The sequence below is a fragment of the Leucopleurus acutus genome, assembly GCF_964270905.1.
Source record: "Leucopleurus acutus genome assembly, chromosome: 14".
NCBI classification, from domain to species: domain Eukaryota; kingdom Metazoa; phylum Chordata; class Mammalia; order Artiodactyla; family Delphinidae; genus Leucopleurus; species Leucopleurus acutus.
In genome coordinates, this window is record NC_139156.1 from 59,561,465 (window position 1) to 59,584,172 (window position 22,708).

A 22,708-nucleotide genomic window follows, 5' to 3' on the forward strand; every position below is an offset into this window, starting at 1 on the left:
GTTATCCAGTGTCCCCGAACCATTTGTTGAATATAACAAGCATTTCTTGCTTCCATAATTTTAAAACTATAAAAGTAAAAGATTGGAATGATAATTTGCTAAAATGGCAAAAGTAAATGTGTTCTTGATAACAGGAGACTTCAGTCTGAAGAGTTAGTAAGCAAGGAAAAGATTAAAGATAGAAAGGGAGGCAATAACTGCTGGAGTAAGGCCTATGGAAAAGGTAGATTCAAAAGCATAGACAGATGCTCTAGCCTCTGAAAGGCTGCAGGACAATGCTTCTACCAAAGTACAAGAGAAAAATGTAAGAATAGATGCTTAAGAATTGGTGGTAGCAGAGAAGAAAGTTGAAGATGTCAGAAGACCAGGTTCTCTTGGGTGATAGGTTCCAGGATGAAATAGGAAAAGTTATTTTATCAAGATGTATTTAGTTTGAAACTTTATTAGAACACTTGCCAATTTTGTGTTGCAGTTATCTATAAAAATCAAGTCAGTAGTTGGTTGCTTATAAAATTCAAAAATCTATGAAATTGTTGCCAGGCAATAAAGGTACATTGACATACGAGATTAGTTCTACCAGGAACTTGGTCAGAATTGGAAGAAATAAGTTCTTAGTGTGTTTATCAGCTACATCCTTTATAACAATAAAATTCTTGGATCCTTCCTATTTCTGTGACACAGAGGAATTCTACTTGGCCAATCCCTATAAATTTGCATGAGATCATCAGACAAATACTTATGGTAAAGTAAAATAAATCTTGGATTAGTTCTAAGACATCTTCAGGATTCATTCATTCAGCAAATATTTATTGAGCATCTACTGTGCCAGGCACTATGGATATAGTGGTGAGCAAAACCAGGCAGAATTTATACATATTTGGAACTAGTAGTTGAATGAAGATGTCTTACCTTAATCAAATAACAAATTAATGTACAATTGTTATAAATGCCACAAAGGAAGGATATGTAGTACTATAAAAACATATTGGGGTGGCTGCCTTCTCCACTTCCAGGTGCATGGAGGTAGCGTCTCCCTGATGTGCTTCAGGTTGCAGGTAGTTGCCAACCCTGAGATTAACGGAGGGCTGTGAGACGCCCATGATCGTTCTGCAGGCACAGGTGCCACTACTCTCCCACCTCCCAATATAGGGTGATTCTCATAGTAGTATCCAGTAGCTGCCCACCAAAGTCACCGTGATCCATTAGATATTAAAGGTACCACTTGATTAGTTTTGTGAAGAACAATTTCTTTACATCAAAGAAAACATTGAGTATCTTAACAAAGAGACAAAGATACTTCTTTCCTCTTGGAAAGAAGAGGAGTGCCAGCAGGACCTCAAAATTTTTTAATATTTATTTATTTATTTTGGCTCTGCTGGGTCTTAGTTGCAGCATGTGGGATCTTTAGTTGCGGCATGCGCGCTTGTTAGTTGCAGTATGCAGACTCTTAGTTGCTTCATGTGGACTTCTTAGTTGTGGCATGCAAACTCTTAGTTGCAGCATGCATGCGGGATCTAGTTCCCCAACCAGGGATCGAACCTGGGCCCCCGGCATTGGGAGTGTGGAGTCTTACCCACTGGACCACCAGGGAAGTCCCAGGACCTCAGTCTTTTGGGGAAACAGGCTGAAGAGGATTCCCATGGGGTTGGGGTATTCTGATCCCTACAGCATCTGGGAAATGGAGTGGATGACGCAAAATAGATGGTCCGTGCTGTGGTAGATAATGTGTGCTGGCAAATGTCTCTGGACCAAAAGACCTTGGTACTGAAATAACTTCAGGGCTACGTGGCGTGGCGGGCAGCATTCACAGCTGGGTGCATGAAAGTAGCATTCTTTGAAGATGTAGTTCCAGCAGTTAGGAAATGGAGAAGCTGGAATGAACGTGTATATCTATTTTGGGCAGTGTACAGAGGAAGATATTGGTGAGTTGTCAATGTTACTTTGATACCAATATTGGGCAAAGTGGAGAATGAGTTGCTGAATGATTGCAAACAGTATTGAGTGCTTGGTCAGCAATGTCCTGTTTATGATAGACATTACACCTCGAGGCTAGTGCTACTGAGGAAGTGGACATGTATGTAGCTGTGGTGATAAGACATGACAGTGTGGGATTAACACATGATGAAAAGACTAGAGCTTCATCAAATCCTTCAGCAAATTGTACTTGCCCTTCTCAGCCTAGAAAAGGATTTCTAAGGAAGACAAACTGTTCCTCGTAGTTTCCCTGTTGTCTAGCTTTATTTTAATGGTAAAAGCGACTTACTTTAAAAAATGTATATGTATACACACAAATATGTATGCAAATATGTGTGTGCTCAAATTACCTTTCACAGGTACATGAGTGGAAAAACTCAGTTCGGTGAAATGAAAACTTACTCTATTATATGTAAAAATTGTTTGAAACCACAACACTAACCCTTATTGAAGGCAAAGTGTAGATATTAGAAGAAATGACTAAAATACAGATCAAATGTGTCAGGTATCAGGTCATGCACCAAAATGGAAAGCTAGTTTTGAGAAATTATTCAGAAGCCTTGCTGTTTTAAAAGCTGGAAGTGTTTCAAAGGCTTATTCCTAATAATAATTAATTGCCCCCGTTTAATTGTGAGGGAATAATATTTAGATCACAAGAGCTGCATTTCACAATATTTGCCTAACTGTATACAAAAGACAAAGATATTTGCTTGTTCTCCAAAAGAGGGCAACATTAGAAAGAAAACTCACTTCAGTTTTGAACAATTGAATGTATATTACTTAAGAAGAAGCTCTTTAAATCAGTGCACCTTTTCTCTGGTACAGCAAACAATTGCTTTACCAGTGAAAAGGTGCATTGATTTAACAGCCAAAAAAGAGATATAGTTCTTAATATTTCATGAAACAGCCCTAATCCTGTCAGTTGTTTTCATTATAGATTTTATAGTTGCCTTTCTGACCACTTCTTAGCAGTCTGAGAAAATATACTGTTATTTACTATTGAAAAAAAAAAACAATTTTACGGAAATCATTCCATCAGACCAAGAGGAATCCTAATGCATTTTCCTCTGAAAGGGATGTGAGAAATGTAAATTTTGTAACAGTATTATTTATCTTCCTTTACTTATAATAGCATGTCATGTCAATTTCATGTGATTAGTTAAAAACTTTTTCCTCTTACTGTTCCAAAAACAAAACAAAACAAAAACCTGGTCTGGCACAGGGAGGAGACAAGGAAGGCTTCTCTGAAGAAGAGACAACTAAAATGATAATCCAAAGCCTTAAATTTGCAAAGTTAAGGAGAAGAATACTCTGGGTAGAGATGAGCATGTGCACTAGCCTTAGGACAAGAAGAAACATTGTTGAATAAGTGCTGCTGGGGCACTGGGAGAAAGACAAAATACAGTGTGAGAGGCTGTGAGGGAGACCAGGATGGAACATCCAGAGAGACTAAAGGAATACCTGGAGAATGAATGAGTCAGGAGGAGAGTTTCAAGAAGGATGAACATTCTGAAATGTTACTAAAAGAGCAAATACTATGAGAATGGGAAAATCTTGTTAGATTTAGGAGCATAGTAGGGTTATGGGTGAAATATTAGCAAGAGCAGTTTTGATGGAGTGATGGGGACTAAAGCTAAATTGGAATGGATTGAGAAGTGAGGAGTTAGTGAAAAGGTTGACTTGAAGATGGAGGAGAAAGAAATTGGTGGCTGGAGAGAGAAAGAATTGAGGGAAAGAATTTAAAATTTTTGCTTATTTATTTAATGGGAAAGTCTTAAGCCCTGTTAAAAGCTGTGGGAGGAATTATTGAGAAGAGATGTTGATTATATGAGAGAGAGAAGGGCTCATCAATGATTTATGGTTCCTAAAATGGCAGGAGATAATAGAATCTAAGGCAGAGGATTGGCCTTAGATAATGGAGAGAAATCTCCTCTTGGAACTGGAATGAACTAGAATGAACTATGTATAAGGAAAAGATTGTATGGTTTCTATTTTATCTATGACATAGGAGATATGTAATCCACTGAGTGAAGGAGTCTGAGGTGGGTTGGGGTTCAGAATAGAGGCGAGAGTAAGGCCCATTTGGAGTTAGTGTTCATGATTGTTTGTTTTGTTTTGTTGTTTTTGGCTGTGTTGGGTCTCGTTGCCGCTCGTGGGCTTTCTCTTTGTTGCTTCGAGCGGGGGCTGCTCTTCGTTGTGGTGTGCGGGCTTCTCATTGCAGTGGCTTCTCTTGTTGTGGAGCACTGGCTTCAGTAATTGGAGCCCGCAGGTTCAGTAGTTGTGGTTCGCGGGCTCTAGAGCGCAGGCTCAGTAGCTGTGGTGCACAGGGCTTAGTTGCTCTGCGGCATGTGGGATCTTCCTGGACCAGGGCTTGAACCCATGTCCCCTGCATTGGCAGGCGGATTCTTAACCACTGTGCCACCAAGGAGGTCCCAGTGTTCATGAATTTTTAGTGGAACATATCTGCCCTATCTCATGACTTTTTCCAATACGATTTGGTGTTATAGGTATAAGCTTGGAGAAAAGAAATTCATCAGGCTTGTGTTTTTTGCCAGACAGGTGAGTTTAGGCTTTTAGTCAAGGATGCTGTTGAGGGAATTCTCCGGCGGTCCAGTGGTTAGGACTCCACGCTTCCACTGCAGGGCGCACGGGTTCGATCCCTGGTTGGGGAACGAAGATCCTGCAAGCTGCATGACGTGGCTCCCCCCCCCTCAAAAAAAAAGAATACTGTTGAAATGATGGACCAAAGCTTGATGAGAGAAGTGAAGAAAGAAAAAGTCTAATAGACTGGGAAAAAGCATATGTAAAGGAGAGAGCTGAATTTTGCTGTGCCATGTTATTGAGCTATAGTTCCCATACCATAAAATTACCCTTTAAAGTATACAGTTCAGTGGTTTTTAGTCTTTTTTAGCTTTGCAGTCATCACCATTATCTAATTCCAGAACATTTTCACCACCCCAAAAGAAAATCCTGTACCCATTAAGAGTCATTCCTTAATACTGCCTTCTCGTGGCAACCACTAATCTACTTTCTGTATTGATTTGCCTGTTCTGGACATTTCATATTAATGGAATCATAATGTGTGACCTTTTGTATCTGACTTATCTTTCTTAACATAATGGTTTCAAGGTTCATCCGTGTGGTGGCATGTATCATTACTTCCTTTTCATGACACAATAATCTGTCTTATGGATATATCACATTTTATGTATCTGTCTATCAGTTGATGGACATTTGTATTATTTCCACTTTTTGGCCATTATTAATAATGCTACTGTGAATACTTATGTACAAGTTTTGGTATGACCACACATTTTAATTTCTCTTGGGTATATACCTAGGAGTGGAATTGCTAGGTCATATGGTAACTCTGTGTTTAGCAATTTGAGGAACTGCCAAAGTGTTTTCCAAAGTGGCTGCACCATTTTACATTCCTACCAGCAATATATGAGGGTTCTAATTTCTTCACATCATCACCAACACCTTTTTGGTTATAGCTATCCTACTGGGTGTGTTGGGTACCTTTTAAAACTTTTTTATTTAGGCAAGTAATACATGAATTTTTCTTACAAAACATTAGCATTATATAAATCAGGCTAAAACCCCTATGACCTTCACCTTGGCCAGTTCCTATACCTTATCTAGAAGGAACAGTTGTTTTCATTTTGATGTATGTATTTTTCCAGAATTAAAAAAATTCTCAGTGTAGATAGTCCTATATAGTCTTCTTACATTAATCCATCTGTTTTCATAAAAACTCAGTAATAAATGATATTAGTTTTTTTCCCTTTCCAACCTCTAACTGTAGAATGTAACATCTTTTAAAAATTACAACATCATTAGTAAAAATCGTATCAAAGGGCTTCCCTGGTGGCGCAGTGGTTGAGAGTCCACCTGCTGATGCAGGGGACGCGGGTTCGTGTCCCGGTCCGGGAAGATCCCACATACCACGGAGCGGCTGGGCCCGTGAGCCATGGCCGCTGAGCCTGCGCGTCCGGAGCCTGTGCTCTGCAACGGGAGAGGCCAAAAAAAAAAAAATCATATCAAAGAAGCAAATGAAGTAAATGCCTATAGATAAAGCCTTAATGTCCTGTATATTAGGGCTTTTTAAATGACAGCTATTGGTCTTCGTGTATTGAAACTTTATCAGTAAAACTAATAATTGTTTTCTTGTTTTTAGTGCCTGGCTCTCTGGCTATGAAAACCCTGTGGTGTCTCGAATTAATATGAGAATACAAGATCTCACAGGACTAGATGTCTCCACAGCAGAGGAATTACAGGTAGGTAATCACATCCTACACTTCTTCAAAAGATGCTTCAGATGAGATTTTTTTCTGTCACTATACAGGCAGTACTCAATTTGCATGATACTTTGAGACTGTAAAAGTGAATATATAAGCTGAAACCATGTACAGTGATCTTAATAATCAGTAGGAAAAATTGTTCTGTGACCTTTAAAATTTTTTGTCAAGACATTAAAAACTCTTACTGTTGAGTATAAACGTATAGGGAAATGAAAAATATGTAACACTAGTATTTATTAAGTACACTGTGATTTTTTTTTTTCATTCCTAGGCCTGTCAGGTGGCCATGGCAGTTTTTTTTTTTAATAAATTATTTTTTTCTGTTTTCTAGTAAGAAATAATTCACATACCATAAAATTTACCCTGGTTTTAATATTCACATGATTGTACAATCATCAACACTATTTTCATCACCTCCAAAGAAACCTCAGTTAAGTAGTCACTCTCCATTCCCCCTCCCTAGTACCCCTGGCAACTGCTTCTCTACCTTCTCTATGTAAGTTTGCCTATTCTAAATATTTCATATAAATGGAGTAATACAATATGTGGCCTAGTGTATCTGGCTTATTTCATTTGACAATGTTTTTAAGGTATATCCATGTTGTAGAATGTATCAGCACTTTATTCTTTTTCATGGCTGAATAATATTAACATTCTCTTGTTTGGATATACCACGTTTTATTTATTTATCAGTTGGAGGGCTTTTGGATTGTTTCCACTCCTTGGCTATTATGACTAATGCTATTTGTCTACAAATTTTCATACAAATGTCATTTAAATTTCTCTTGGGTATAAACCTACATATGTAATTGCTGGGTCATGTGGTAACTTTAATATTTGAGGAACTGCCAAACTTTTCCAGAATGGCTGCACCGTTTTACAATCCCATTGGCAATGTATGAGGGTTCCATTTTCTTCACATCCTTGCCAACACTTGTTCCTGTCCAGTTTTTTTATTAAGGTCATTCTGGTATGTTTGAAGTGCTATCTCATCATGGTTCTTATTTGCGTTTCCCTGATGGCTAATGATGTTGAGTATGTTTTCATGAGTTATTGGCCATTTTTTAAAAAATTTATTTTATTTATTTTTGGTTCTGTTCAGTCTTCGTTGCTACATGTAGGCTTTCTCTAGTTGCAGAGAGCAGGGGCTACTCTTCATTGTGGTGCATGGGCTTCTCATTGCGGTGGCTTCTTTTGTTGCGGAGCATGGGCTCTAGGCGCGTGGGCTTCAGTAGTTGCAGCACGCAAGCTCAGTAGTTGTGGCTCGTGGGCTCTAGAGCGTGGGCTCAGCAGTTGTGGCTCACGGGCTCTAGAGCCAGGCTTAGTAGTTGTGGCGCACGGGCTTAGTTGCTACATGGCATGTGGGATCCTCCCGGACCAGGGATTGAACCCATGTCCCCTGCATTGGCAGGCAGACTCTCAACCACAGTGCCACCATGGAAGCCCCAGCCATTTTTATATCTTTGAAAAAATTCCTATTCAAATCCTTTGCCTATTTTTTTATTGGGTTGTTTTTATTGTTGAGTTGTGTTATTTATATGTTCTGAATATTTGACCCATATTAGGTGTATGGGTTGCAAATATTTTCTCCCGTTCTGTGGTGTGTCTTTCACTTTCTTGATGGTGTCCTTTGGCAAAATATTTTTAATTTCTATGAAGTCTGATAGGTCTTTTTTTTTGGTTGCTTTGGCTTAAGGTGTTTAAGAAACCATTGCCTAATCCAAGGACATAAAGATTTACACCTGTGGTTTTTCCTACAATTTTTATGGTTTTCTTTCTTACATTCAGGTCTTTGATCCATTTTGAGTCAATTTTTATATATGGTGTAAGATAGAGGTCCAACTTCATTCTTTTCATGTGGTTAGCCAATCGTCCCAGCATCATTTGTTGAAAACTAGTCTTCTCTATTGAATTGTCTCAGTATTATAAAATATTAGAAATATTGAGGATTACAGTGTTTTATTTCTTTTTTTTTAACATCTTTATTGGGGTATAATTGCTTTACAATGGTGTGTTAGTTTCTGCTTTATAACAAAGTGAATCAGTCATACATAAACATATGTTCCCATATGTCTTCCCTCTTGTGTCTCCCTCCCTCCCACCATTTTATTTCTTTGTAAACACTTACCAAGAATAGTTTATGTTCCTTCATCTCATTTGTGAAACTTATGATACAGAGTGAGCATCTTTTCTCTTCCTTCGCAAATTGTCATACTTCTAAGTTTGGATCAGCTTTCAACATTTTATCCTTTGTGCTTTCAGTGTTGTTAAATATCTCTGAGGGATCTTTTATTGTCGGTTTTTTTCCAGTCACTTCCTCTAAGACACCTTCTTCATCCTTTTCATCATGATCACTTTCCTTATGTTAGTAAGTTTACCTTCACCACATTCCTCTGACTGCGTATCTAGAGTTTCTCAAACAGCAAAAGTTAGAAGCATTTTCCTTGTCAGCCTTTTCTTCTGTGTCTGCATTTAAGTCTGATTTCTTTTTTGGCGGGGGTGGGGGGGTGGGGGGTGGAGGAGGGGGGCTCAGCATGAGGGGTTTTTTTTAGTATTGGAGTATAGTTGATTTACAATGTTGTGTTAGTTTCAGGTGTACAGCAAAGTGATTTAGTTATACATATATGTATATCTATTCTTTTTCAGATTCTTTCCCCATATAGGTTATCACAGAGTACCAAGTAGATTTCCCTGTGCTATACAGTATGTCCTTATTAGTTATCTATTTTATATATAGTAGTGTGTATATGTTAATCCCAAGTTCCTAATTTATCCTCCCCCCGACCTTTCCCCTTGGTAACCATAAGTTTGTTTCTGAAGTCTGCCAGTCTGTTTCTGTTTTGTAAATAAGTTCATTTGTATCATTTTTAGATTCCATGTACAGTGATCATATGCTGTTTGTCTTTCTCTGACTTCATTTAGTATGACAGTCTCTAGGTCCATCCATGTTGCTGCAAGTGGCATTATTTCATACCTTTTTTATGGCTGAGTAAAATTCCACTGATACATGTACCACATCTTCTTTATCTATTCCTCTGTTGATGGACATTTAGGTTGCTTCCTAAGTGCCCAGGAGTGGGATTGCTGGATCATACGGTAGCTCTATTTTTAGTTTTTTAAGGAATCTCCATACTGTTCTCCATAGTGGCACCACCAATTTACATTCCCACCAACAGCATAGGAGGGTTCCCTTTTCTACACACCCTCTTTAGCATTTATTGTTTGTAGACTTTTTGATGATGGCCATTCTGACCAGTGTGAGGTGATACGTTCGTAATTTTCTTGTTTCTAGTTGTGGCCCTTTGTTTTCTTCCTAGAGAAGTTCCTTTAGCATTTGTTGTAAAGCTGTTCTGGTGGTGCTGAGTTCTTTTTAGCTTTTGCTTATCTGTAAATCTTGTGATTTCTCCATTGAATCTGAACAAGAGCCTTGCTGGGTAGAGTGTTTTTGACTGTAGTTCTTTCCTTTTCATCACTTTAGATATATTGTGCCACTCCCTTCTGGCCTGAAGAGTGTCTGCTGAAAAATCAGCTGATAACCTTACGGGGATTCCTTTGTATGTTACTTGTTGCTTTCCCCTTGTTGCTTTTAATATTTTCTTTTTAATATTTGTTGGTATGATTAATATGTGTCTCAGCATGCCCCTCCTTGGGTTTATCCTGTATGGGACCCTCTGCTTCCTGGACTTGGGTGACTGTTTCCTTTCCCATATTAGGGAAGTCTTCCCCTACTATCTCCTCAAATATTTCCTAAGGTCCTTTCTCTCTCTCTTCTCCTTCTGGGACCCCTATAATGTGAACGTTGGTGCATTTAATGTTGTCCCAGAGGTCTTTTATACTGTCTTCATTTCTTTTCATTCTTTATTCCTTTCCACAGCAGTGATTTCCACCATTCTGTCTTCCAGCTCACTTACCCATTCTTCTGCCTCATTTATTTGGCTATTGATTCCTTCTGGTGTAGTTTTCATTTCAGTTATTGTATTGTTCATCTCTATTTGTTTGTTCTTTATATCTTCTAGCTCTTGTATCTTCTCGGTCTGTGCCTCCATTCTTTTTCTGAGATCTCGGATCATCTTTACTATTACTCTGAATTCTTTTTCAGGTAGATTGCCTGTCTCCACTTCACTTAGTTCTTCTGGGGTTTTATCTTGTTCCTTCATCTGGAACATTGTCCTCTGCCATCTCATTTTGTCTAACTTTCTGTGTTTGAGGTCCCACAGGCTGCAGGATTGTAGTTCCTCTTGCTTCTGGTGTCTGCCCCCTAGTGGATGAGACTGGTCTAAGAGGCTTGTGCAGGCTTCTTAGTGAGAAGGACTGGTGCCTGCCCACTGGTGGGTGGAGCTGGGTCTTGTCCCTCTGGTGGGCAGGACCGTGTCAAGGGATGTATTTAGAGGCGGCTGTGGGCTCAGGAAGACTTAAGCAGCCTGTCTGCCTGTGTTCCTGTCCTGTTGGTTTTTTGGCCTGGGGCGTCCCAGCACTGGAGCCTAAGGGCTGTTGGGTGGGGCCAGGTCTTGGCATCAAAGTGGCAGCCTTTAGGGCAGCTCACGCCAGTGAGTACTCCCCAGTGTCTCCACCACCGGTGTCCTTGTCCCCATAGTGAGCCACAGCCACCCCCACCTCCCAAGGAGATCCTCCAAGTCCAGCAGGTAGGTCTGACCCTGGCTCATATGAAGTCACTGCTTTTTCCCCTGGGTTCCCATGCACACAAGACCTTGTGTGTGCCCTCCAAGAGTGGAGTTTCTGTTTCCCCCAGTACTGGGGAGTTCCTGTGATCAAGCCCTGCTGGCCTTAAAAGCCAAATGCTCTGGGGGCTCCTCCTCTCAGTGCCAGACCCCCAGACTGGGGAGCCTGACGTGGGGCTCAGAACTTTCACTCCTGTGGGAGAACCTCTGTGATATAAATATTTTCCAGTTTGTGGGTCACCCACTCAACACTTACGGGATTTGTTTGTATCACAAATGCATCCCTTCTACTGTCTTGTTGTGACTTCTTTGGAAGTAGCATATCTTTTTTGGTAAGTTCCAGTCTTTTTTGTTAATGGTTTTTCAGCCATTAGTTGTGATTTTGGTGTTTTCACGAGAGGAAAGGTGAGCTCAGGTCCTTCTACTCCCCGATCTTGTCCTGGAACCAAGTCCATTTAAATTTGATTTGAATTTCACTTACAGCATTATGCTTTCCATTTCTCTGCTGTACTGTATCTTTGTTGGCCAATTTCTTCTTCTAATTGTGTTTTTGTAAAATATCACGTAGGTTTTTACTGGGAAATAAGGAGGCAGCATAACTACATGCTTTGCTGTCTGTGCATGAACTGAATAACAGATATGCAGTGACCAATCACTGATAAACTTTGAAAGAAGTGACATGACTGGTCATTGATCATGATATGTAGCTGTTATTTGTATAGTAATTTGTGGACTGAAGAGCTAGTAGCAATGTTTGCACTTTATGCAGTTACTCACAGTTAATGATGTAACATGGTAACTGAAATGTCCACTGTGTTGTTGGGGGTCTGGTGTCCAGGGTTAGCTAAACCATGGTATCTGAGATTTGTGCATTTTGAAACTGTGCAAAACAGGACTTCCCGAATTTAAATTTGCTTACATTAAGTTATTTACTCCATGGTCATCTACAACTTCCTTGGTACTCGTTTGGTTATTAAAAAAACTATGATGTGTCTTTTTCTTTCCTCATTTGTATTTATTCTCACCTGCCTAACCTTCACAGGCTCTTTCAGGCTACTTGATATATTTCTAACTTAATAGTCTGATCCAACCCAACGAAGGCATCTACAACATATGAAGTAACATATCCACAGTAATAACAATTTACATAGGACTTGGACTTTGCTGTGGGCAACACTTTTAATTATGCACTCATTTCATTTCATCAATAATGCTCTTTAAATTACATTCTCCTTTCATTTTCTTAGCATTTTGTCATATTGGGATGGAAGGGAGGGAGTTAAGGAAGGTATCATTATCCTTATTTTACAAATAAGAAAACTGAGGTTGTATCCAAAGTTACATATACTGCATTGTAACTAAAAAATCTGAAACTTGAGCTCAGACCAAATATTTCTCTTACTTTCTTTTGCTGCTTCATGCTGGGGCATTGTCACATCCAAATGAAGTTATCATGGCCTTCCAACAGAAATAATTAAATTGGTGTTAACTTCTTCCTTTTTTTACCTAAGTAGAGAAAAAAAAATATGTAGGAAACTGGATTTCATTAAAGTAGATTGGGAGTTTGCCAGCATTTTGGGCTTTGGAAAACCTGAGTCTTGATTTAAATTCCCAAGGAAAGTGTTTAGTAAGAATTAATAATAAAAATATTGAAATTCTAATTCTAGAAATTTTTAATTCTAAAATTCAAATTCAGATTTTAGTTTCTTACATATTAAGGAAAAGCATGTCCCCCGAAACATTTGCTAAAGAAAAGCGTATTAACTAAGGTTCTAAAATAGCATATAGTAGCTGTCCTTAGTTTTTCATCCTTGGTTTTTTAGGAACTCTTTATTGATTTAAAAACTGCTTTGCTTCTCATTTATTTAAAAGTACCTAACCATGATATATAAGAGGCCAAAATGGGACTCATAGGTTTTTTTGAATAGTAATCTTGATAGTTCTTTCATTCATGTTTTGTTTCTCTCTTTCAGGTAGCTAATTATGGAGTTGGAGGACAGTATGAACCCCATTTTGATTTTGCACGGGTAAGTAAAAAAAAAAAAAAAAAAAGGCGAATGAAGGAGTTCCACTGAAGCTTAGGCATGACATGTTAATTCTGTTCTTTTAGTATTAAAAATTCATAGCTGGGCTTCCCTGGTGGCACAGTGGTTGAGAATCTGCCTGCTAATGCAGGGGACACGGGTTTGAGCCCTGGTCTGGGAGGAACCCACATGCCGCGGAGCAACTAGGCCCGTGAGCCACAACTACTGAGCCTGCGCCTCTGGAGCTTGTGCTCCGCAACAAGAGAGGCTGCGATAGTGAGAGGCCTGCGCACCGCGATGAAGAGTGGCCCCCGCTTGCCACAACTAGAGAAAGCCCTCGCACAGAAACGAAGACCCAACACAGCAAAAATAAATAAACTCCTACCCCCAACATCTTCTTTAAAAAAAAAAAATTCATAGCTTATTTGGAATTTGTGGAAGCATGGTGGAATAGATATTCTGTAAAGCCTTTTAAAGCAGTAAAAAATACCTAGAGACAGGGTAAAAGAACTTAGCATACTTTTAAATGCATTGCTGAGCTTTGAAGAAAGTAAAGGAAATTCTCAAAGGCAAACTGAACAGAGAAAACCTAGAGACTAAAATTAGAGTGTTTAAAGGGAGCAAAAAAGCTGAGGCTGGAGGCATGTACCTCCAGGAATCTAGAGCTTTGGGGATTAATAGCTCTGTGAGAGGACCTGCTATAGTGTAGGCTACTGAACTGAGATACCTGCATAAAACCTAAATCTCCAAAAGGATTACACCTTCAGAGAAAGAAAGAATGGCCTAGAAAATCATCTGCTTTGAGTCAAGACCCTTCAAAAGAGTTTCCTCTCGCATCCTAGCTGGAGTATGATGTGTTATGGGGAGCTTTTTCTGGCAGTTTGAAAGCAGAGGCCTGCCAACAGATGCCCCCAGGATGTTAGATACTTCAGTTATCAGATACAGAATATAAAAAAACTATATAGGTCCAGTCTAGCCTCCTGTGGGAGCAGGCAGTTGGCGAGCCCACGCTAACCTGCGCAACTCTGTCCTGATCCCCGAGTTCTCACACAGTGCCCAGACAGATCAGATCAAAGCCATGGCCATTCTTTTCGCTGTTGCCAGGGGAACCACTATCCTTGCCAGACATGCTTGGTGTGGAGGCAACTTCCTGGAGGTGACAGAGCAGATTCTGGCTCAGATACCTTCTGAAAATAACAAGCTAACGTACTTACATGGCAATTATTTGTTTCATTACATCTGCCAAGACAGGATTGTATATCTTTGTATCACTGATGATGATTTTGAGCGTTCCCGAGCCTTTTATTTTCTAAATGAGATAAAAAAGAGGTTCCAGACCACGTACGGTTCAAGAGCACAAACAGTGCTTCCGTATGCCATGAATAGTGAGTTCTCAAGTGTCTTGGCTGCACAGCCGAAGCATCACTCCGAGAATAAGGGCCTAGATAAACTGATGGAGACTCAAGCCCAAGTGGATGAACTTAAAGGAATCATGGTCAGAAACATAGATCTGGTGGCTCAGCAAGGCAAAAGATTGGAATTATTGATAGATAAAACAGAAAATCTCGTGGATTCGTCTGTCACCTTCGAAACAACCAACAGAAATCTTGCCCGAGCCATGTGTGTGAAGAATCTCAAGCTCACCATCATCATCATCATCTTATCAGTCATATTCATCTGTATTATTGTGTCACCTCTCTGTGGTGGATTTACATGGCCAAGCTGTGTGAAGAAATAAAGTTATCATTAACCAAGGATACGAGAGAACAGGGAGTTAAAAGCAATCCGTTTGATTCAGGCCTTTTAATACTGACAGATGGTGTCTGCCAGTCTTTTCAACCCTCTTCTTTCTCTCTTTTGTTTTAATATTGTTCTATGCCTCCAGATTTATCTTTGTCCTATCAACCAGTTTATTCCAGTGCACTTCAGACCGAACCATTTATTGCAGCAGTAGCCTTAAAAAGGCATTTTGTTTCTTTGGTTTGTTAACTAGTGTCATCTACTTATAGATACATTTTTGTTTATAATTGCACAAAGCTATCACAGCTAGAAACCACCTGTCTTATGAGCTGTCTACTGAAATTATGGATGACCTTTGTGCACACAAAAGTTCAAGAGACAGATAGTATTGCTAACATCTCATCTTAATGTCCTTTGATTTTGAAGGGTTTTAAGTGCTTGGAAACAATATACATGGAGAATTGTTGTTATTTAGGGAATTGTAATTAATTGTTGGTGTTTCTAGGAGCCCAAGCAGGTAAAGTATTAAACATTGTATCTCAGTGAGATGGGGAACGTTTTGCTAGCCTCTTAGAAGCAAACAGAATTATCCTTGTCTGCCTATTATTAACTTTTAGGAAGAAAGTTTTCATTCACAAACCTCGCAGAGCTTGATATCCTCTGTTTCCCCACTGCAGTTGATTTAAGAAGACAGTGGTTTAAATATTGTCAAAGGTTGTGGTTTTTTACATATTCCTTTTTCTTTGGTGGATATTTAGGGCAATTGTATAGATAATAGAATGGGTAGTGGACGGAATGGGGAGGCACATTCCTCTGGCTCACCAAAGAAAAAGAAGAGAACCACAGTGGAAAAGCCCAAACTGAATATAGTCAGCAATCAACTCCAGGATTTGGGTTTGACTGGTGTTGAATAATAGTTTGAGCATCCTTTGCGGTTTAGTGAGTTCTTTAATCTGCCTAGTTTTGAAGAATTCTTTTGTGAAACTTGAGAGTAGACAGTATGATACATGAAAGAATGCAAGACATTTTAGCTAACATCCATGTAACTGCAGCGTGAAAAAACTGGAGCGTAATCATACTGCTTTGGCTACTCTGGCATCTGTTAGCTAGTGTGTACTTTTAGTGCGTATCTGAAAGGACAATATTTGCTGCCCTAGATCTAATTGCACTTACTTATCAATAAATGCCAGTAAATGGACATTATATTACATTTGACTATTTTCCCAATGAAAGAACAAATTGGTCTGTAAAACCTAGTCACCTGTTTAGCCTAGTCATGTGCCTTGAATATTTATATGTGTCACATAATCTGGCACCTGCAACCTGTTCTTCCATCTGTACCATTCAATTCATGCTGGTTCATTTATTTGACATATATTTTCAACCCCCTGAAACTCTTTTCCTGGTGATCATGTATAGTGCAAATGTTTTTTCAGTCCTCTTTATCAACACTAATGCCTTTTAATTACATCAGCATTTCCTGTTGGAAAACACATTTGTTCCATGAAAACATTTGGCATTCCTTAATAATAATTTCCAAATGCCTTTAATCCCAAGACTTAAAGCTTATTTCCCTTTCTTACACACACGTGAATAAAAATGATGTGCATGTTTTAGGGATAAATTACTTAACCATCTCTTGATCTATTTATGTATAAGAATTCTTTTTAAAGCACATACCTTGTTTTAAATGATGCACAAACTGAAGGCATTAATAATATTTAAGAGTAATAGGAAAAAAAACTAATACTTTAAAAATAAAAGAGGATAAAAATTACTGAATTCTCAAAATGATTTAACATATTTGAAAAATAAACAGAAGCTTTAGGTCAAAAAATTGTTGAAATTTAAAATTTAGTGTATAAGTTAAACAGATTAGAGACAGCTGCAGTGAATTGGGCAATAAATCTGAAGAAATTACAGGAATACATTTTGAAAGACAGGAAGATAAAAAACATAAAATAGATGCAGAGGCTGGAGAATAAATAATATTAAAGCAGTTTGTTAAAAAGTTGTTCTTGCCCAAGTACTCTTGCTTAAGATCAATAAATATTTAACCTTTTAAATTAAAAAGTTAAGTAATTTTAACATATCAAGCTATAAATTGTCATTACCAAATCTTAATTTAAGATTTATCATAATTACATGAATTCTAAGGAATGTGCCAAGTATTCTAATAAACTTCTTGATCTATTACCATTTTTTAATAAGAGTGTATTCTTTGGAAAGAAAACAGTCTGTATTGTATTACATTCCTTGACTGGTTTAATCCCAGAATCCTAGACTCTTTCTCTGGGCAGGCTAGCAAAGAATATATTTTTAGTCTCTTTTCCATCTGTTTTCAATTATTGAAAAATGTCTGAGGATCTTGGATGATGTGAAAGACTACAGTTTAAGTCCTCACATTAATGTAACTAAATTTTTTTTCATAGCTTTTTATTTTGAAATAATTATAGATTCCTAGGAAGTTTCCCCCCAAATATACAGGGAGATCCCACGCACCCTTCACTCAACCGCCTTCAGTGTTAACGTCTTGCATAACTGTAGTACACTATCAAAACCAGGAAATTGGTGTTGGCACAAGCAACAGAGCTTATTCATATTTCACCAGTTATGCTCGCACTCATGTCTGTCTGTCTATACAGTTTTATTACATGTGTAGCTTTATGTAACTACCACCACAATAAAGATACATAACCTCACCATCACTGTAAGACTCCCTTGCGGTACTGCTCTGTAGCTACATATACCCTTCTGCCTCCCATCCATAACTGCTGGTAACCACTAATCTGTTCTTCACTAAAATTATTTTGCAAATGTTATGTAAATGTTACATACGGCGTGTATCCTTTTAACATTGTCTCTTTTCACTCAGCATAATTCCCTTGAGGTTCATCCATGTTTTTGCAGAACATATCAACAGGGTGTTCCTTTTTTTTTGCTGCATAGTATCCTGTGGTATAGGTATACGACAGTTTTAGTCATTCATCCTTTGAAGGACATTAATGGACAATTTGAGGATATGACAAATTGATGTGTATAAATTTCTGTGTGAAAAATACATGATTTTCATTTTTCTGGGAAAATGCCAAGAGACTATACTGTATTTTAATTTAGCTTTAAATAGCCAGACGTGAATTCTCCAGCCAGATTAAAGTGCTGACAGCCCAAAAGACAGCCAAGAATAGTAGCAGTGACATTTGAATGGATCATGAGTTCAAAGTAAATCTCAAGGTAAATTTTTTTTTACCCACAGAGAATTGACTTAATGAATGTAGCTGAGAGACTCTCATGTCTTGCTTTTTTGGAAGCTAAAACTATAGGTGTCAATTTTTAAAATAATCTGTGGATAGTAGATATTAGTTCTCATTATATAGGCTAACAAATCTGTTTTTTCCCCCCGAATGGTCTTATCAAAAGTATTCAGTGTACTGGTTGAATCAACAACCAACAAATATCTGAATGCCTGTTGTATATATAGTGCACTGGACATTATAAAGGAACCTTTAGGAGCTGTTTTTAGCATACTATTCAGCATATTAATGATGTTAGTTGCCATTGGAGAATTTGCATTACTGAATTTTATACCAGAGTTGTGTTTTATTCACAGAAAGATGAGCCAGATGCTTTCAAAGAGCTGGGGACAGGAAATAGAATTGCTACATGGCTGTTTTATGTAAGTTATAGCTAAAATTTTTAAGTTGGGATTTGATCACATGACTCATTTATTTTGATGTGTTCACATGTTTGTTCTGTTTAGCTCTTAACATCCTAGTTTAACGTTTTTTTACAACTGAGTAAAGAATTTTTTCTTTGCATTTATAACTTTTTCAGATTGTACTTATTACAACCTGAAGAAGAAAGTTAAAATTACACCTAGTTCCAGTATTTGGAGGCAATGTGATATTTTGGAGTATGGACTGTCATCTATAGTCATCTATAATGTATATATAAGCAACTCTATGTATTTGTAGGAATTTATGTGTATATATACACATTATCTTAATAAACTTCTTGAATTTATTGATAAATATATCAGAAAAGTGTACAAATCATAAGTATATAACTTGATAAATTTTCACAAAGTGAACACTAGCATAATCAGCACCCAGATCAAGAAATAGTACATTAGAGCACGCTAGAAGCCCTTTCCTCAAGGGTAACCATTCTCCCATTGTTCATTAGTTTCAAAACAGTATGATCTTCATTTTTTTAAATTGTTTGTTTATATATTCATACATAAAGCTTTGATCATTTGCCCCAGTTATCTATTGCTGCATAACAAATCACCCCAAAACTGAATGGTTTAGAGTAACAGTTTGATTCTTACCTTTCATGGTTGCGAGGTTGATTGGGCTTCATTTATGGTTCTTGCTCTGGATCTCTCATGCATTTGCAATCAGATGATGGCTGGCACTGGGGTCACCTTAAAGGCTGAGGTTGAGGCTGGTTGTTGGCCAGAATACCAGAATGTGGACTGGGCTTCCTCATAGCATGAGGCTGAATTCTAAGAGCAAGTATCCCCCAAAAGGCAGTACATAACTTTTTTTTCCTTTTGGCTGCGTTGGGTCTTCGTTGCTGCACGCGGGCTTTCTCTAGTTGCGGCGACTGGGAGCTATTCTTCATTGCAGTGCGCAGGCTTCTCATTGCGGTGGCTTCTCGTTGCGGAGCACAGGCTCTAGGTGCACAGGCTTCAGTAGTTGTGGCTTGTGGCTCTAGAGCACAGGCTCAGTAGTTGTGGCACACAGGTCGCTGCAACTAGGGAAGGCCCACACGCAGCAACAAAGACCCATTGCAGCCAAAAATAAATACATAAAGTAAATAAATTTAAAAAAAAAAAAGCAAAGAAATACAAGAAAATTGATGCTATCTTATTTGGTCCAATATCCATAAATGTTAGATTATTTGTGACTATCAGACTATATATTAGATAATTATATCCCCTTTTAGTTATATATAGCATTTTTATTAGATTAGTATTCATTTTTTTCATTATTTGAATGCTTTTCTCAGATGGGCCACATAGCACAACTTTTAAATTCCTCTGAAGTTAATTTTTTCATTGCTTAAGAGCTATTAGCTCTTTGGTATGGATTATATATTTATCATGGTAAAATACACTTCTTTATATCACTGAATGCCTTTAGCGTTAAACTGTGCTTGATACTAAGATCAGACTCTTCTTTGGTACAGCATTTGCCTATAAATCACTTGTTTTAGATGTGACTCTTGAATATAGCATATAGTTGGATTTTGCTTTGTGATACATTAGTCTGACTCTACATTCTACTTACGTTGTTTTTGGAAAAAATCTTCACTATATGATCTGTGTTTCCTTTGCCTCATTTTATGCATGTGCTTCTTCAGTTAATTTGGAAGGTTTGTGTTTTTATTCTAATTCACCATTAAGAATATAACTTTATAAATCTTTTCATCTTCTAATTTTTAGTTAATATGTGTTGATACCCTACCATGAGAAATAACAAAACTGGTTTTAGTTTATTACTTTTCTCTTGGTGTTTAGTTCTATTTTGTTTGAATTCACTTATTTAAATATTTATTGAATACCTACTGTTTTGAGGCTATTCTCAGCAATAAACAAAACAGATGAAAATTCCTGCCCCCATGGAGATGATATTCTAGTGCTATAGAATACATATTTATACCCCATGTTACTTGATTTGTCAGTTTTAAATCATCTCTTTTTACCTCTGGCTATAAAAGAAATAGCTATCCCAAAGTATATCCCAGTCTCCCTTGCTGACTTCCATCTTTCCTCTGCTTTTATATATCTATGTAAACCTAAATAGCATCTTGTTTTTTAAAAACTGACTAGCATGCACAAACCCATTTATGTAAGTAAAAGTCCAGATATTCTCATTCTAGTATTTAGTATCAAATCTACCTCACAGTGGCATGTTTAACTTTATTCTACCAGCACTTTCGATAATACTCTCATCTCTTATTAGATGAGTGATGTGTCAGCAGGAGGAGCCACTGTTTTTCCTGAAGTAGGAGCTAGTGTTTGGCCCAAAAAGGTAAGCTTGGCTTGTTATTTTAATTTGGGAGAGGGGGGGGTCCTCTGTATTTTTTTCCCTGAGGAATATATGCACCTATATTTCATAGTCTAAGTAGTAAATAACATTTTTAAAGGTAGTATACTTAAGGACTACATTATGCCTAGGGAAGATTTTAGATATTGTACAGTTTACCGTGAGTACCTAGAGGTATGAACAACCAGGGATTAGTATTTAGAAGTTTTCATTTCTAAGATGGGTTCCGTATGATACTTGCTATTGTAAGATGTGTTAGCTTTGGCAAATACACTTTTTTGTTAAGTAATGCTGATATTAATGCTTTCATGTGATCACCAAAATTTTGTACATTATATGATACTTTCAGAACTATATTAGAGGAAGATATAGTGCTGCCATAGAGAATTATTTCCATAGAATATAGGAAAATTTAGTTACTATAAAAAGCAATAACCTGATACTTTATTTGGGGATAATTTTGTATTGTTTTCCACAGGGAACTGCTGTTTTCTGGTATAATCTGTTTGCCAGTGGAGAAGGAGATTATAGTACACGGCATGCAGCCTGTCCAGTGCTGGTTGGAAACAAATGGGGTAAATAGTTCCTATATTCTCTGAATAGAATTTGTGATTTTTGTCTCTTATTTAAAAATTATAGTTTACATCTTAAAAGAAAGTGAAAAAAAACTCCTGACAGATTTGCCTAATATGACTTTAACACTGAAAGGGATTCAACGAAGCAAGTTTCTTATCTTAATATAAATTTGCTTTCAACAGATCAGATTTTTTATGACATTTTTAACACTATTTCCACTCATTATTTAAGAAACGTTAATTGACTCAAAGTTGAATCTTCCTCTCATGGGGTTCACAGTTGTCTCTTGTAGTAGATACTAATACAAAGATATAAACAGAAGACGGTAACTACTTACATTTAGGGAGGCTTCTTCGAAGTTTAATTAATTTTTATATTTAGTCTTGAAGATAGAGCAGTAGTTTTCCAGGCATGTTACAGACCAGGGCCAGGAATCATACGAAGCTAGAGAGGTACTCTCAGGTTCATGCAAGTATAAGACTGGCCACATTAAAAAAAAAAAAAGAAAAAGAAATAGAAATGGGTGAACTTATTTTTATATAGATTTATTTAACCCCATGTATCTATTTCCGTATGTGTCACTTGGCCACATTCCACACTTGAAGTGCTTAGTAGCTACATGTGTCTAGAGGCTACCGTATTGGACATAGCAAGATTAAGGAGTGATACCTGATCATCAGGATTTAAAAGAACTCCCCTGATGATAACTAATGTTTGAGAACCACTGGACTAGAATGAAGAGAGGCTAGTGGAGGAGAGATGAGTTTAGAAGGCTGTTTTCTGTTGTCTAAATGGGTGATGATAAAAGCCTGGACTAAGGCAGCAGCAAAAGGTTTGGAGAGCAAAGAATAGATTGAAGAGGTCATAGAAGTAAAATCAACAGGGTTTGATGAATAAAAGATTGGATACACGGGTTAAGAAAGGAAACAAAGTAGTTAAGAATTAATGAGTGCTAGTTTAAATATCTTATACATGTTGATGCCATTGATTGGGTTCTATGATATACGAGGAGGAGAAAGAAATTAATTCCTTTGGGGGTATATTAAAAAACAGTATCTTGGAACAAAGGAAACTTGATGAGCACATAATACGAGAGATTAATCATAGAGTTGTGTTCATTTTTAAAATGTCTTTGTATTAGAAGTGGTATTTTGCAAACAGGTAAAACAGTGTTTTGTTCTGTCTGTACCTACATCTCAAGTCTTACATTGAACATTAGAAACTTTAGGAAATACACATGCACAGATTCTCAAATGTACGTACATATGTATAAAATCTTTTTTATTTCCAGCATTTAGTGAAGTTCTTAAAAAGACAGCCTAAGTAGCATCTGTCTTTGCCTGGTTTTGGTCTTGAAC

At 37.6% G+C, this 22,708-nt stretch overlaps 2 protein-coding genes across 4 annotated transcripts in view; both read left to right on the forward strand.

Annotated features, from left to right (window-relative positions):
• P4HA1 (prolyl 4-hydroxylase subunit alpha 1) overlaps positions 1-22,708 on the forward strand; it is a 92,132-nt gene that overhangs the window by 67,641 nt on the left and 1,783 nt on the right. For all 3 annotated transcript variants that reach the window (XM_082855090.1, XM_082855089.1, XM_082855091.1), the window contains 5 exons: positions 6,155-6,254; positions 12,931-12,984; positions 18,332-18,397; positions 20,691-20,759; positions 21,253-21,349. In XM_082855090.1, the coding sequence (XP_082711216.1) occupies positions 6,155-6,254; positions 12,931-12,984; positions 18,332-18,397; positions 20,691-20,759; positions 21,253-21,349 (386 nt within the window). The remainder of the gene's footprint in view (positions 1-6,154; positions 6,255-12,930; positions 12,985-18,331; positions 18,398-20,690; positions 20,760-21,252; positions 21,350-22,708) is intronic.
• On the forward strand, positions 13,391-14,831 carry LOC309971743 (vesicle-associated membrane protein 7-like). The gene has a single exon (XM_082855109.1). It carries the CDS (start codon positions 14,060-14,062, stop codon positions 14,717-14,719), a length of 660 nt encoding a protein of 219 aa, XP_082711235.1. The 5' UTR covers positions 13,391-14,059; the 3' UTR covers positions 14,720-14,831.